General features: G+C 36.3%; 1 protein-coding gene across 1 annotated transcript in view; it reads left to right on the top strand.

The window, feature by feature from the left end:
- Nucleotides 1–15,125, top strand: part of LOC131070914 (uncharacterized) — a 112,903-nt gene that overhangs the window by 13,646 nt on the left and 84,132 nt on the right. Inside the window, exon 2 of the mRNA XM_058006599.2 lies at nt 9,594–9,731. Coding sequence (XP_057862582.2) covers nt 9,594–9,731 — 138 coding nt within the window. The remainder of the gene's footprint in view (nt 1–9,593; nt 9,732–15,125) is intronic.

Below are 15,125 nucleotides of genomic sequence, written 5' to 3'. Positions count from 1 at the left end.
CTTGGGGTGGTCTACTTAGTTTGAGGGAACCGGTAAACTGCATCTCCGTAGCTTATTTCCTCCAACTTTACATCTGATTGATTATGGGATAAATATATGCATGGTTTATACATTTCAAGGAATATAATGCCATATTAATCTTATCAATGTCAAAAAGATATCCATATAATAATTATAGCACAATATACTATATCTCATACCAAATTACTTGCAGATTGCTTAATCGGCTGTATGGCTTGCATAACTTTTACTCAGATCAGATCTCCTTGATCGTTGTTTATTCCCCTCTCCTCCTTGCTATGTTGATTCTTTTAAATCCATCAAGAGGGAACGGAGAGTCATGTCCCTTACCCCTGGTCACCTCTTTTCCAATAGTGGTGATGATTAAGCTTATTTTTTCGCTGATTGGTGATCTCATTAGGTAGCGGATCTTATGCAATTGTTTTATTCCCTTCTAGCGGAAGGTGAAGAATGCATGACAGTCCGCTCTTCCCGAGATTGCTTGTCCTTAAGCAATTTTAAATATCAGATTGATCTTCGCAACTTCCAACTTCCTTCTTATGAAAATCTATCACACAATGCACTTCTGCTGCACTATTCTGATATTATCATAAGTAATTTGAACAGATTAACTAAGGTATTGAAAACTTGCAAGGTTTGTAATTTTAAGACAAGCTTTTTCTCATCTGATATTATCATAAGTTAGTTTGAACAGTTAACTAAGGTATTGAAAATTCGCAAGGTTTGTAATTTTAAGACAAGCTTTTTCTCATCTTTCTTTTGTCATCACTTGAAAATGCAAAGGATTGATTTGGACTGACTCAATGTATGCACAACATCTTGGATATCTTTTTGAGTTGACACAAGAACATATATTAAGATGAGGATTAGAAGCATGGCACACATCAATGAGTTTCTCTTTATTGGTGATAAACCATACAAGAATAGCTATCTAGGGTGAAATGGCAAAAAATTAGAGATCTTATGATGTTAGGAATATGTTTACCGAATCCAAATTGTGTTTGTGATAGTTTCACCTTAATGCAACTGTTTGAGAGAAGGTGTAATGTTATGAGTTTGACTGTTTAATATTCATAAAGAAGCTTGACATAGTAACAGATCACTGTGTGCCATCTGGTTCTGTATTTTACTAGGTTTCAATACTTGTTTCAATCTTGAATATGATCTCAGCGATGTTTCACTATCTGTGATAGTGGTAAGCAGATTTGGGAAATGATAAGTACTATTTAGAGATAGAAAGGGAAGAGCTTTCAGAGTATCATGTATGGATTAAGATCGAGGTATTGGAACATATATTTGTAAACTTGCCATGGGTGTGCCCTAGAGGATGGTACTGTTATTATAGATTGCTCCTCACATGATTTTATGGCTATTGTCCCATGGCTGAGTGCTTCATTGACTATTATTGATATATTGTGAGTAGTTATTTACTATACTCATTGGACATCTGTACTTCCATACATTATTCCTTCCTATTCTTTGGTATACAGACTATAATCTAAAACATGTACCCTATTTTAATTTGCATGCTAGAATGTGGGTCTTGAATACTAACAAGTACACGGGATAAAATCTTGCTCAAAACACATCAGGCGTCATGCAAATCATATTCAAGACATAAGGCCTACATTAGGAAGGCACACACACATGAAGTAGTCATACGAATCATATCCATAAATATACATGGAGCATAGACATCAATACGCATAAGGCATGGAATATAGACCTGAGGCATGAAGCATCCACACAAGACATGAAGCAATACACATAAATACATGTAAGGCATGAAGCATACACATTGGACATGTAGGACACAAAACATAAGATATAAGTGATACATGAGAAAGGTATTTATGGAGTAAGCACGCTGTAAATCATCAGTGATGAAGCAAAACACAAATACACTTATGCTATGAAGCATCAAGACACAAGGCATACGTGAGAAAGGTATATAAAACACATATGGAGTGGACATGCGGAAAACTCATTAGGCTTGAATCCAACATGTCAAGTATAAAGCATACACATGAATACATAAGACATGAGTCATACACATGAATACACATAAGGTGTAAAGCATGAAGTAGCACTTAAGGCAAGAAACATTCACATAAAGCATGAAGTATACACGTAAGGCATGATTCATACACATGAATATACAAAGGGTGTAAAGCATGAACTATATATGTGAAGGCAAGAAGCGTACAAGTAAAGCATGGAGTATACACATAAGACATGATTCATACACATGAATACATGGTAAAGCATGAAGTGTACACATGAATACACATAAGGCACATGGAGTATACACACGTTAGGCATGAATTATACACATGAATACATGTAAAGCATGACGTATACACATGTAAGGTATGAAGTATAAATTTGAAAGGTACTTGTGCTGAAGACACACCATTCGTGAAGCAAACACATAAACACACATAAGACACAAGGCATACATATAAAATACTAATGCTGAAAATATATCAGACATGAAGCAACACAAGGCATACATGACAAAAGCATGCATATGAAATACACATGGAGTAAGCATGCTCAACACACATTATACATGAAATAGTTAAAGGTACACACATATAAAAATGCACTGTTGGCTTACTTGAAACCTAAGAGAATGATTGTCAAAGTAGGTTTGTCCCACAGGCTGGCATGATTAAAGCTCCGACACCAATTGTAATGTCCCCAAATTGGGATAACCCTGTTGTGCCCAAATTGACAATTACAATAACATTAACTTTATCTAATCATTAATGAACTTAAGAATCAATGAACAAATATATGGGTTAGTGGACAATTACATCATATGGAATGGTAAATATCATTACTAGCTAACTACCCCATAACCAATCATAGAGTTCGATAGGAAAACTCGAAAGGGCACCAGTAAATTGTTCAGCCCAACTAAGCCCGAGAGCGTATAGCATCCAACTATGACAACTCACCCTCTGGCCCACAAGTGGCAGGAATTGTTGAAATATGTAGCTAAGATTAGATTCTAGTTTAAGTTATTCATGTAATTGGGCTTGGCCCCATTGTAACTTATAATAATAGGGCAAGCCCTATTTGGGCGTTCAACTTATGTATTATGTAATTGTTATGGGGCAAGACCTATCAAATATGTAGCTTGTAATTGGACCTTAACCTATATAATTGTAATGTGTAAAACTCTTGGCATAATATTCTTGCAAGCCAACTTGGGAAAGTTAAAGGGCTAAGTTGCCTGTAAATTCAAGGCATCAATCATTATTCATACACACATTCAGGAAATACAATCCCTATCTTCTCTGTGATCAGCAAATTATACTCAGAGGTTAGCGAATTACATTTAGAGGACAGCGAACCTTATCAAGGCACAGTGAACTCTCTTGAAGGGCTGCGAACTGGTCTAAAGGGGCAGCGAACATCATCTGAGGGTGAGCGAAACATCATCCCTGTGACAGCAGATCAATCTGGCAGACAGCAACCTCAATCTGCCATCCTCCTTGCCACAGCAACAGTTGTATTGCAGATAAGTTTATGATTGCTATCTGCCCTAGGGTTCTGTGCATATTTGCTGACAGCTTCACGTGTTGAAGCTCATTGTAAACTTAATTGGTTATTGCCTAATCTAGATCTTTGGTTGCTGGGTTTTTTCCTCCAAGAGGGAGGTTTTCCTAGGGTACATGTGTGTTATGTGTATGATTTACTTTGCATTCTGATTTTCATTCTATATTGCTAATCTGATTACTTAAAATCAACAGGAATGTCCCACTATGACAAGTTCTATCCCCTGGGGTGGTCTACTTAGTTAAAAGATTGAGGACAACAGTCTCAAACATACAAGATGCCCATGATGCTTGTGCAATGAAGATTCTCTAACAAATGCTTGTTGATATTGTGTGCAATAACAATTGATAGCCCTAAGAATGAGGTCTAAACATGGAATGATTGGATAGAACTAGGTGGTAATAATTGAATGATTTATAATGAACTAGGGCTAACTGTTTAAACTTTAAATACAACACAGAGGGTTAAATGAAATGCTGTTGTGCCTTAAGTCAGGATAAGGTATAATTTTTGGTATTTATCAAATTACATAATAATAATATCCAAGTAATTCTTATTATAGTAGTAAAAATAACTCTTCTTTTTAAAAAAAATAAAGAAAGAATAATGTAAATAAATAAAAATACTATAAAAGCAGGTGTCTCCATAATGAAATCTCTTGGCGTGTTCTATATAGATTTTTCTAAAGATAGGTACTCTAGTTGCATAAAAGTTAACTGAGCCAAAGTCAGTGTAAAATGTATGTGAAAAGTGAGTTATGCAATACATCTAAAAAACTTTTATGTATTTAATATATTTGTTAAATATATATTATTTATATTAAACTATATTATTTAATAATCAAATTTATTATTTAGTGAGTAAAATAATAGTTATTGTTAATTGTTTTAGCTATATTTTTAATTCGTTTAAATATTTCATTTACTTTTTTAATATTTATTATTGATAATTTTAAATCATTTGTTAGCTATCAAATTTCAAACTTTATTATTATTTTTACATATATTTATTTAACATTATTTAATAAACTTCTAGGGGGTTCTGTAGTGCCCCCCACCCAGAAAAAGTGAACAAACCATTGAGGGCACCAACAGACCATCATAACAGGACAAAAAATTATCCTTGGACAAAACAATTTAAAAAACCAGACTAAGACTAAGAAAATAATTTAGTGAGGTTTGACCAGCCAAATGTGACATATCTTATAGCCCCTAGCTTGAAAAACTCTTCTTACTGTTGCCTTGTTTTTTACAGTTAATTCCAATAGTTGAATAACAATGATGCTTAATTTATAGTTTTTCCAGCCTTTAAAAAACCCCATATTATTGGGAGATTCATGCCTTGACATTCTTTTCCCATATCAGAAAAACATCCGTCTCAGAGATCCAGACAGGGATGTCTGCAGAAATTAGTAGACATCAGATAAAGTTTCTTTGCATCTGTATACGTATTAGACTTTAAGTTAAAGAACCATATTCTTGGGAGATTCATGCCTTGACTTAGTAGACTTGAAGCGTCACTTGAAAATTAGGGAACTTTCTATACAGGTTTCTCAGATATATCATATAAATTACATTGGGTTTATCTAAAATGCTAATATATGGTTGACAAAAGTTAAAAGAACTAATGAAATATATTAATAGACTAACATAATTAGTCTTTTCTTTTGTTGACATCTATTACAATGTTTTAAAATGTTTGTTTTGTTAAATTTTAAGCATCTTAGTGAATTTTACATTCCTTAAAGTTGCATCTACTGTATGATTATTTGTTTTATACATAATTGTATTTTATTTTCCCCCCTCTCCAAGTAACCATGTCCAACATTTTTTGGATATGGTGTACCGATACCCATCTTTGTCTCCCAAACTGGTACCAATTCTGTCTCCTGGTAACTATGTAAAAACCTTATCTGGTGCCTACTTTAGCAAATTATTAGTGCAACATTTCCGTTCAAGCTATAATAGTTGGATATGCTTTTTATCCTCTTTCTTGTTTTGATAATCTCTCTCTCTGTCTCTCTCATTATGTTTCTACAGTGATTCTAAACATTGTGCTGGTCATTTTCTTTAATCACTAAACTTATGACTATTGGAGAAAAAGTATATCTCGGGCTTCCTCATTAACAGTTACGGTTGATTGAACTTAACTTTTTTGAAAAATACATTGCGCTTTTTTGTGATTCCATCTTGCCTGGAATCTGCCTTGCTGGAACCTATTTTGCTCATTTGAAAAAAACTATTGCTACTTTCACACATGTGACTTTTATTGCGATTGATTCTTGACTAATTAGACAGTTCAAAGTATGATTGCAATTTTTACATAAACATTTAACTTCTTCGTGAGAATTTCTGTTGTATCCAATCATGTATAGCTGTTTAGGCATTGGAATGGCTTTTTGTTTGCTATATCACAAATATACTAGTTTTTACCTTATTTGCAGTCAACGCTATGATTAATTCTTGCATTCAATTGCAGTTCAAATTTTCTGTATTGCATGAATAGTACATAATCATTATTGTGACTTGGCCAACTATGGTGATGCAGGAGCATTTGGGTTCATGAGCAACCTATGTCGCTCAAAAACATTTTTTTTTCTAAGTTTTGTCTTTTTTTGATTTTGTGTTGCTGTGGTTGTTTATATGTTTTATCTAGGGGGAAAATTCATAAATTAGGCCAAGTAAAGTTTGTTTCGAAGCTTGGTTAAGCCTTATTGCAGCCATTTTTATGATTTTTGAATCCTTTGTTTTTCTGATGGGTTTGATAGTTTGCACCAATTGGCTGATTTACCGACAAAGGCATTGTGTTGGTGAAGCGGAATAGGGTGTTGAAGTTTGATTGAGTAGGTGCTGATGTGTGGATATCGAAGGTTGCTGTTGTCATTTTATGACACCCTTGGTCCATCAGTGAGAACTGATCAAAGATATGAACCATGGACCGGCGCTGCCCCAGTTGATCAAAGAGAAAAGCAGTGGAATTAGGAAGGGTGAAGTGTTGTCTTGTCTGGAGGAAGTTCTTTCCTTAGCTTCTCTTTCCTTTCCCCCGGAACTCCGAAAACCCGAGGTTCCGAAGTTCCTTCCCTTTTGCCTTCTCTTTTCTTTTCTCGGAACTCGGGAACCCTAAGCTTCCGAAGTTCTTTCCTTAGCTTCTCTTTCCTCTCCCCCGGAACTTCGAATCCCGAGGTTTTGAAGTTCCTTCCCTTTACCTTCTCCCTTCTTTTCCCAGAACCCCGGAACCCTGAGGATCCGAAATTCCTTTCTTTTGGCGCTTTCTTCCCTTCCCTGGAACTCTGTAACCCCGAGGTTCCGAAGTTCCTTCCTTTGCTTCCTTTTCCCTCTTCCCCGGGACTTCGGAACCCTGAGATTCCGAAGTTCCTTCCTTAGCCTCTTTTTCCAGTTCCCTGGAACTTCAGAACCCCAAGGTTCCGATGTTCCTTTCCCTTGCCCTTTTCTTTTCCTAGAACTCCGGAACCCCGAGATTCCGAAGTCCCTTGCCGCCTCTCCTTTCTCCTTCCTGGAACCTCGAGGTTCCGAAGTTCCTTCCTTGTCCCCCCAACTCCAGCAGCCCGAGCTTCTGAAGTCTTCCCAACTTCCTTCCGGCTTGCAACACTTCTAGATGGTGTGATCAACACTCAAGGTTTTTAATGCTCCAACAACTCTTGCTACCAGTTTTCTATATAAGGCTGTTAGGCCTCATTGAAAAGAGTTCTCTCCTTGCTGGCTTAAGCTATTCTATGCTCTTTCACTTCTCTTAAAGATTTGTATATTTTGCATTTCTGCAACTGTAAGTTTGGCCATTGGCCTTTGAATGAATTGAAATTATCATTCTTGCCTTCTTCAACTTATGCATGCTGTGTATGTTTCCTTACCTATCTCTAACCTCCATACATGCATTGGGGTCATTCATGCAATTGAAGTTTGTGCATCTCTTGGGTATTTCAGTTGATTTTTTGTGCCATTTCGGGTGGGGAGAGAAACATCTTTGATCTTGGTGCATCACCTCCTTTTATTTTAAGCATTTCTCTCTTCCCTTTTCCTCTGCAAGCTGTTAGGATAGGCTTAGGAGTAAGTTTTGAAGTGTTGAGTTGGTTCAGCACCTGCACTAGGATTGAGAAGGAAGCCGGCCTTCTCTGGAGATTCAACCCCCTTGCGCAAGGTCCCACACTTCGGGGTTGTTTCCATGTTTCACGAGGTTGTTGAGTTGATAGCTCAGCAAGGGTGCAAGCTTTTGTGACAACAGTTGCCATAGACATCTTATTTTGCACTCTTGGAATTGTAATTGATATAAACCAATAAAGAACCATAATCATTTGTTTGTTTTGGAATTCTGCTGTGTTTTTTGAAAATTGTTTGGCTGCAAATTGTCTGTCTGACAAGGCACTTCTGAATTGATCTATCATATGGTGTAATGAAAATTCATCCATGTTGATGAATAATGCAATATTGATCTGCTTTGTCAAGCCAAATTTCCCTTGTAGAAGGATCCATCCATTTATCTTTCCTTCCCTATTTGTCTGTTGAACAATGCTAGCAACGTCTTTAAATTTTTAGTCTCAAGTTTTCTAAGGTTTGCTTGACCTCCATTTCCTTTTTTATTTTTCACACCATAATGAGCTAACTTTGCAAAAGTATTTCTTATTCTTGGTCCTTTTAATGGTTATTTAATCTGGTATTTATTTTCTTGGCTCTTCCTACCGTTACAAAGGTGAGTACTTTTGACATGTCATAAATATTTCTATATTGGTCTCATCTCTATCAAAACTAATATGATAGTGCTTCAATTCTATAATGTTCAATCTGCGTTAATCAATTGTTGAAATACTTGGTTCTTTTGTGATTCTATTCCTTCTGTTGGCCATTACTTTGAAATTTGACTAGGTTTTATCTAGCCATTCTGAAAAATACAAGGTAATAGGAGTAGATGCAGAAATGAACATCAAGAATAAAGGGAAAGGGGAATCAGCTTTTTGGTCATCTTGTTTTACTTGCACCTCGTCGAGACCCTACCTTGATGTTTATTTATATGCAAGCTTGTATATTTGGAGTATTTCATAAACATTAAACTCTATTTCACTGGTTGTGCAACAGTAGTTACACAGTTCCAGGTGGTCCATAAGTAAAACCATTTATATGGGGACATTTCTGAGACTTGGGGACTTGGGGGAAATGTTCCCTCACAGCACCACCACCTCTGCCACCTCTGCCAGGGACACCGCTGGGTCACTTGCTGTATGGCACATGCCATTACATACTAATTGCAACTTTAACTTTGTGAAAACTAGTTTTCCTCTCATGGGGCACTTGCAGAGATGTTATATTGCAGATTTTGCCTTGAAGATTTCAATTTACCTCAATTTGTATATCAGTTCTGCCCTCCACACCGCCACTCTGCTGCTATCCCCTCGTCATCCTCAAATTTAGGCTCTTTGTCCCCCTATCTTTGAAACCCATCCCCGTGTCCCCGCATCCCCCCCCCGAGGAAACTCTGTGGAACTATGATTTAGAGTTCGTACCACAAGCTTTTTTGATGTCTTTGATTCAAGACAAATGACAACATGCTTGCTTTTCTTTTAATGGGTACATTCTCTTGTCATTTAATGTTTGTTTACGGGTGAAATTGTGGATGTCAGTGACTTACGCCCCTATTGAAAGGAATTAGACTGGAATAACATTTTGTTATCATAGAGTGAACCTGTTGAAATGATCTTAAAAATGTCAACGAATATTCATTAGTTACCTAGTTTATTTATGGACTGAACCTAATTTTGCAAGGTTATGTTCTTAATATATGACCTCAATATAAATTTTCTAGTTTGTTTATAAGTAATAACTTTTGGAAGTATGCATTGAGCTTGAGTTTCTTGTTGAGGTGATGTTAACAGAATCATTCATAAATTTCTTATTATAGTTTGCTTTTGTGAAGTTAACAATATTATGCTTTTGACAACATTATAATTTATAGCTAATCACTATTAGTTATCTGCATGTTTAATATGTGAATCTCAGCTTGTAAGATCTGGTCGACGCTCGTTGCCATCTCAAGTAGATGAGGAGGCCCATCAGCTATCTTATGTACAAAAACATTTGCCAAATATATTGGCTTTGTTGGCTGAACCATCAGAAGATGGAAACAGTGAGATGCAGGTAGTAAGAATTTAGTGAAATTTAATTTTCACACTCTATTTATATTAGGTTTTATTATTCTTTTTGTGAGCAAGGCTATTTGGGACATGATTATGTGCAAGATGATGGCTCACCTGGGAATAGAAGAGAAGATTATTATGATTTAAATCTGTACAAGCTGGGAAATTGATTCTATTTATGGTAAAGAATGCCTTTGAAATATAGCTGGTAGTTAATATTTTGTTGCTTACTCTGTGCCAATGCTTTTTTGAGCCATAGGATATTTAGGCCTTTTTTCAGATAAGGATGAGACAATTTTCTTTACTGTTTGTGACTTGAATGTTTCTTTTACTGCTGGCTCTTATGCTGCAAAATTATAAAGTGTTTTCCAAATAAAATTGAAACGCCTTAATTTTGAGTATACTGGAAGGAATTTGTGATTAGTTTTTCAAGGACATTGGAGAGGGAACACATCATGGGCTAATTGTATTGTGTTAAAAAGGGAAATGATTAATTAATGTCCTATACAACTTCTTTGAAATTTCAGCATCCCTGTTACCATGTCTATCTCTAACCACATGATACATATTCTAATGTGTCTGGAGTTTTTGCTTTCAGCTCCATTATCCTTATAAATTGTGCTATTTAAGCTCAAAACATTCCAAATGAGATCTAATTATGCCTTTGTTTCTCAGGTAATTCTGGAAACATTTTTTGCAAATTTTTTGGAACATTACTACAACTAAAGATAATTTGAGCTACAAGAATTTACCAAATATCTTATAAATTACAGTGCACTTCTTTAATGACACTGGCACAGCAGAAAGCTATCTGTCTGCTTTCAATGTTCAACAAGGAAAGATTAACCTCAGAGTTCATTTTTTAAAAAAAATTATACTTCTTGGTGCATATACAAGTGTATGAGTTCTTCACTTAAAAAGAAAATGCATTGGTGGGAAAAACTTTGGTGTGGATAGATGAAACATTTGCCAAACTAATCTTCATCCCTTTTTGAATAATAGTTCATTTGTAGATATACTGCATCTTTAACAACTTGATCATAGATTTCTTATGAACTTGATTGCTTCTTCGTTCCACATCCCTTTGCTTTCAACGCCAGGTACAACCATCCCTGTAAAGTGCAATCGGTGTTTCTTTATATATTTTGCATTATAGCATAATTTTTTATTTTATTTTAGCATCCACGAATGATCACTAGGGCACTAGGAATTCAATGTACAAGTTATGTTAGCACGATTTAAGGATGGATAATTCAAGGAGTTAGGAAAAGTAATTAAACACGAAAACAATCTGAAAGTAACTAATAAGGGAATAAAGCTGAAATGGGTAAACTCTAGTCATATGATCCAGATACAAATTCTCAGAACCATGTAAGAGAAAATCCCTTATGGCAAAGCAAGTCAATGACCCAAACTGGAAATCGAGGTTGCAAATCAAAATTGCGGAACATATGTATAAAAGCTGAAAGCAGAAGAACTGATGGTAACACTTTCTAAAACCACCATAGGGCCAATATGGTATTGGATAATGCCCCAGGGCTAAGGGGACAAGGCTAGGCAATCAGGAACAAAGCAGAGTACACCGCCAGAACCTTTTCTAATATCAATTGGTAACAAATCTTTAAAGGTAGAGAGATCATGTGCTATGTACCTCCATCACTGCGGACCACACCATGGGCATGGGGAACTTAATTTACCTTAGGCACTGGATAGTTATGTCTTTCAAAGTTGCCAAGATGGTGAAATTGTGGAACATGAAGACATGTTTTGGGACTGTAGACAGGATGGCCAAGGGATGGAGAATATTATATATATGTAGTATGTATATATTATAGATACAGAAACTTACAGAACTTGTTTCATATTTTTTCAATTGTATAAGAAATTGTTAAACATGATTAAACATTTAATGATAAGAGATCTCCACAATTTATAATATAAATATTGCTGTTTCTGGATTACATTGTGTTAAGCTTTTTGGATCACACTCTGTGATCCATCATCAGGATGATATAGAGACAAAGCAAACAAAATAGAAGAAAAGTTGCAGACCAATGCCTTATAAGATGGGGGAAGGAGTGAGAGAAGGATGCACGTGGTTCAAGAGAAAAATATCATATTAAAAGGACCTAAAAACAAATTATAATTAAAAGAAAAGAAAATAAGTCTTAAGAGCAAGAAAGAACAAATAAATAAGAAATGAATAAAATGTAAAAATTATGAAAAGGATCACTCAAAGAAAGTTATAAATATAGATTTAAGTACAAAACTCAAAAAGGATGAAAAAAGACCCAAGAAATGAGTAAATAAGACCAAGAAAAAAAAAACAAAAACAAAGAAAAACTGAAGAATAAAACAAAAACAAAGAAAAAATGAAGAATAAGACTAAAAAGAGAAAGAGGAAGGAAGGAAAAAAGGGAAAATTGGAAGTGAGGGAGGATGCAAGGGAGAAAAGGAGGGGGTAAAGCGAGCTGTCGTTAGGGAGAGATGGGGAGAAACTTAAAAAAGGAGGGAGGCGGTAGAGGGAGAACAAGGGAGGGGAGAAAGCACTCCCCAAGTATGGAGGAGATCTAATATTTAAGGTTGGATAACACGGGCTGCCGTGAGACACTAAGACACCAACCATCATCACAGTTGATGTTAGTGGGGTGATTATAGGTTTCAATAGTTTCTTTGAGTTTTCTTTTGAATAATTTGTCTTCTTTGAACAGGACTTAGGTGTTTTCTTAACAAATATGGTGTTTGGTTGATGAGGAATGGTCAGCTAGGGCTGATTTAAGAGTCTGCTCATGCTTAATGTCTACACTATGTTCTTTGATTTTAGTGCAAATTAAGTGACTTGTTTCACCTATATATGGAATACCATATGAGTATGCAATCTTGTAGACTCCAGTCCCTAGCTATTGTATTGAGTGGAGGTATGCGATTTTTCACCATCGAAAAGGGCTTGAAGAAACATTGAAAGCCTTTTTTACAAAGAAAGAATCTTAGCAATTTTATGGGAAACGCCTTCAATGTAAGGGATGCAAGCATTAGGGAGGGTCAAGGTTGGGTTGGTTTGGATTTGGAGTACAATTGAGACATGGCGTCGTTGAGGGCTCTAGAGAGTTGCTTGTAAGTGTACCCATTCAAATTGAAGATTGGACTTAGATGGATCTTGGTCAAGGTTTTCCTCATCACAAATACGATATGCTCTCAAGGTTTTCCTCATGAACTCTTCATGAGAAGAATGCCAAGGAAAGGGAGTTGGTTCCCAATTTCAAGCTCCTTGGTGAAAGAGATGCACTGAGGTATGCTATTAAGGACGTCATGGAATTATTCTAACTTCTCTAGGCCATGTGGCGAACAAACATTGGTGTCATACACATATCAATTCTACCACCTTGGTTTGAGAGGAAAGGAGAAAAGGGCGACTTCTTCAAAGTGCTCCATGTAAAGGTTATCAATGACAAGAGAAAGATGGGAACCCATTGCAACACCGTCTACTTGCTAATAGATGACATCTTGGAAAGAGAAAAAAATGGATCTTAAACAAAGCTCAACAAGGGAAGCAATTTCATCATTAGATTTTCTCTTAACTATCCCAATAGAGTTTGGAATGGCTACCTTGGTGAATAGAGAGACCACTCTAACCTTTTGTCCTTGATAAAATCAATAAGATGGGTGGAATCTTTGATGATGGACTCAAATTTTCCTACAAGAGGGGATCTTAATTTGGCAAGGTAAGAAGCCAACTTGTAGGTAGGAGAGCTTATGGTGTCAACAATAGGTCTTAACGAATGCCTTCTTTATGGATTTTGGAACACCATAAATGCAAGTCGTAAACTTATTTTGAAGGCAACAAGCATTTCTTGGTATCATTATCAAAAGAGGAGCAGGACACAATAGATCTGATTGGTCTTAAAATGTTGGAGCAAGGGTTACGAGATAAGGTCTTATAGCTATCAACATTCAAGAGAAGATCCAACATTTTGGATACATAGTCAGACTTGTTCATGATGACCGTGGCATTACCCTTGTCAACTTTGGTGATGATAAGGTCATTGTTGCTGATTAATGTAATGTCCCCTTCCAAATTTGCCCTATAATTTGCCCTAGAATCACATTTGCAACAAGTTAGGGTTAGAGTTGCATCTTTACTTAGAAAGAGGTCTCCTTAAACAATACGATCTTGGATTTGAATTTGTAACCATAACCAAGGGAACATATGCATATATGTATATATATATCTCCAATTATTAGGGTTTGACAATAACACATAATATTCATATAATATTTATAATGTTATTCAAACACATTAGGGTTTTGGAGGAAGAGACATGATAGGTCTGCCTGAAGCAATCTCCACACTAAGCCCAAGAGTGGACACTCACCCTCTTGGTCTCAGTGGGCAGGCAACATGGACATCCACTAGGGTGGCCTACTTAGTGGGGTGCTTGTACTTGCTTTCCCCATCTATGTCTCATCCCCCTAAAGACAATAGCCATCATTGTAGAGTCGGAGAGAAGATCGTTGTGGGGGTTTCTTGATTGTCTTAACCAAGCCTAAGAGCGGATCTTTGCCCTCTTCGCCCTAGGAGCCGGCAACATGGACATCCCTAGGGTGGCCTACTTAGATGGCAACCTTCTACTTCCTCTCTTTTCTACATCTTCTTCCTTCCATACATGATGGAGGTTTCACACAGAATTATTGCAAACACATACATTCAATAGCCCGTCATAAATATTTATATATAGATTGGGATTTACATTAACAATAGCGTATAGGTAGATATATACCACAATATGCAAGTGTTAGTAGATGTAGTTATATAGATCTGAAATAGTTACAAGTCTGTTGCTTCCACGTTTGAACTGCAAACTATTTGTCTTGTTCCACCATGATAATTGATTCTATTGTTGATGTTTAATGATAATTCTTGGAGGTCGATCATTGTTATTTATACCTTATTCTCTTGAAGAGGCACATCTCTTCCAAAGGGACATGTGCTTGCCATGGTTGTTATTTGTCTCTTAACCAATCACACCATCTAGATTTGATCTGTCCTTAACTAATCTCTTATCATCTTGTTATTCCTTCATTCCTTTGTTCGTGGTAGACAATGGTTGATTGCTAGTTGAGATGTTTGTTTGGAAAGCATCAAGGCGATTTCCCCTTCGTGTTGCATCTACTTCTCATGGTAGGGTCGTGACAATTAAATTGTTGAACTTGAGCTCAGATTTGCGAACGTTACTCTTAGGGGGTTTGGCATGTCTAAGAGCCACCACATAGTCTTGCCTGACCTCTTCAGCGATGTGTGAGGGAAGAGATCGAACCATATTTTCGATCTCTATGAGGAACTCCACATGTGGGATGGTATGCGGAGAAATAACAAAGTTGAGCCCTTTCTTTAAAT

This window comes from Cryptomeria japonica, chromosome 1 (genome assembly GCF_030272615.1).
Source record: "Cryptomeria japonica chromosome 1, Sugi_1.0, whole genome shotgun sequence".
Taxonomy (NCBI): Eukaryota; Viridiplantae; Streptophyta; class Pinopsida; order Cupressales; family Cupressaceae; genus Cryptomeria; species Cryptomeria japonica.
Note: the sequence above shows the minus strand (reverse complement) of the source record. Positions and strands in the feature narration are given on the sequence as shown.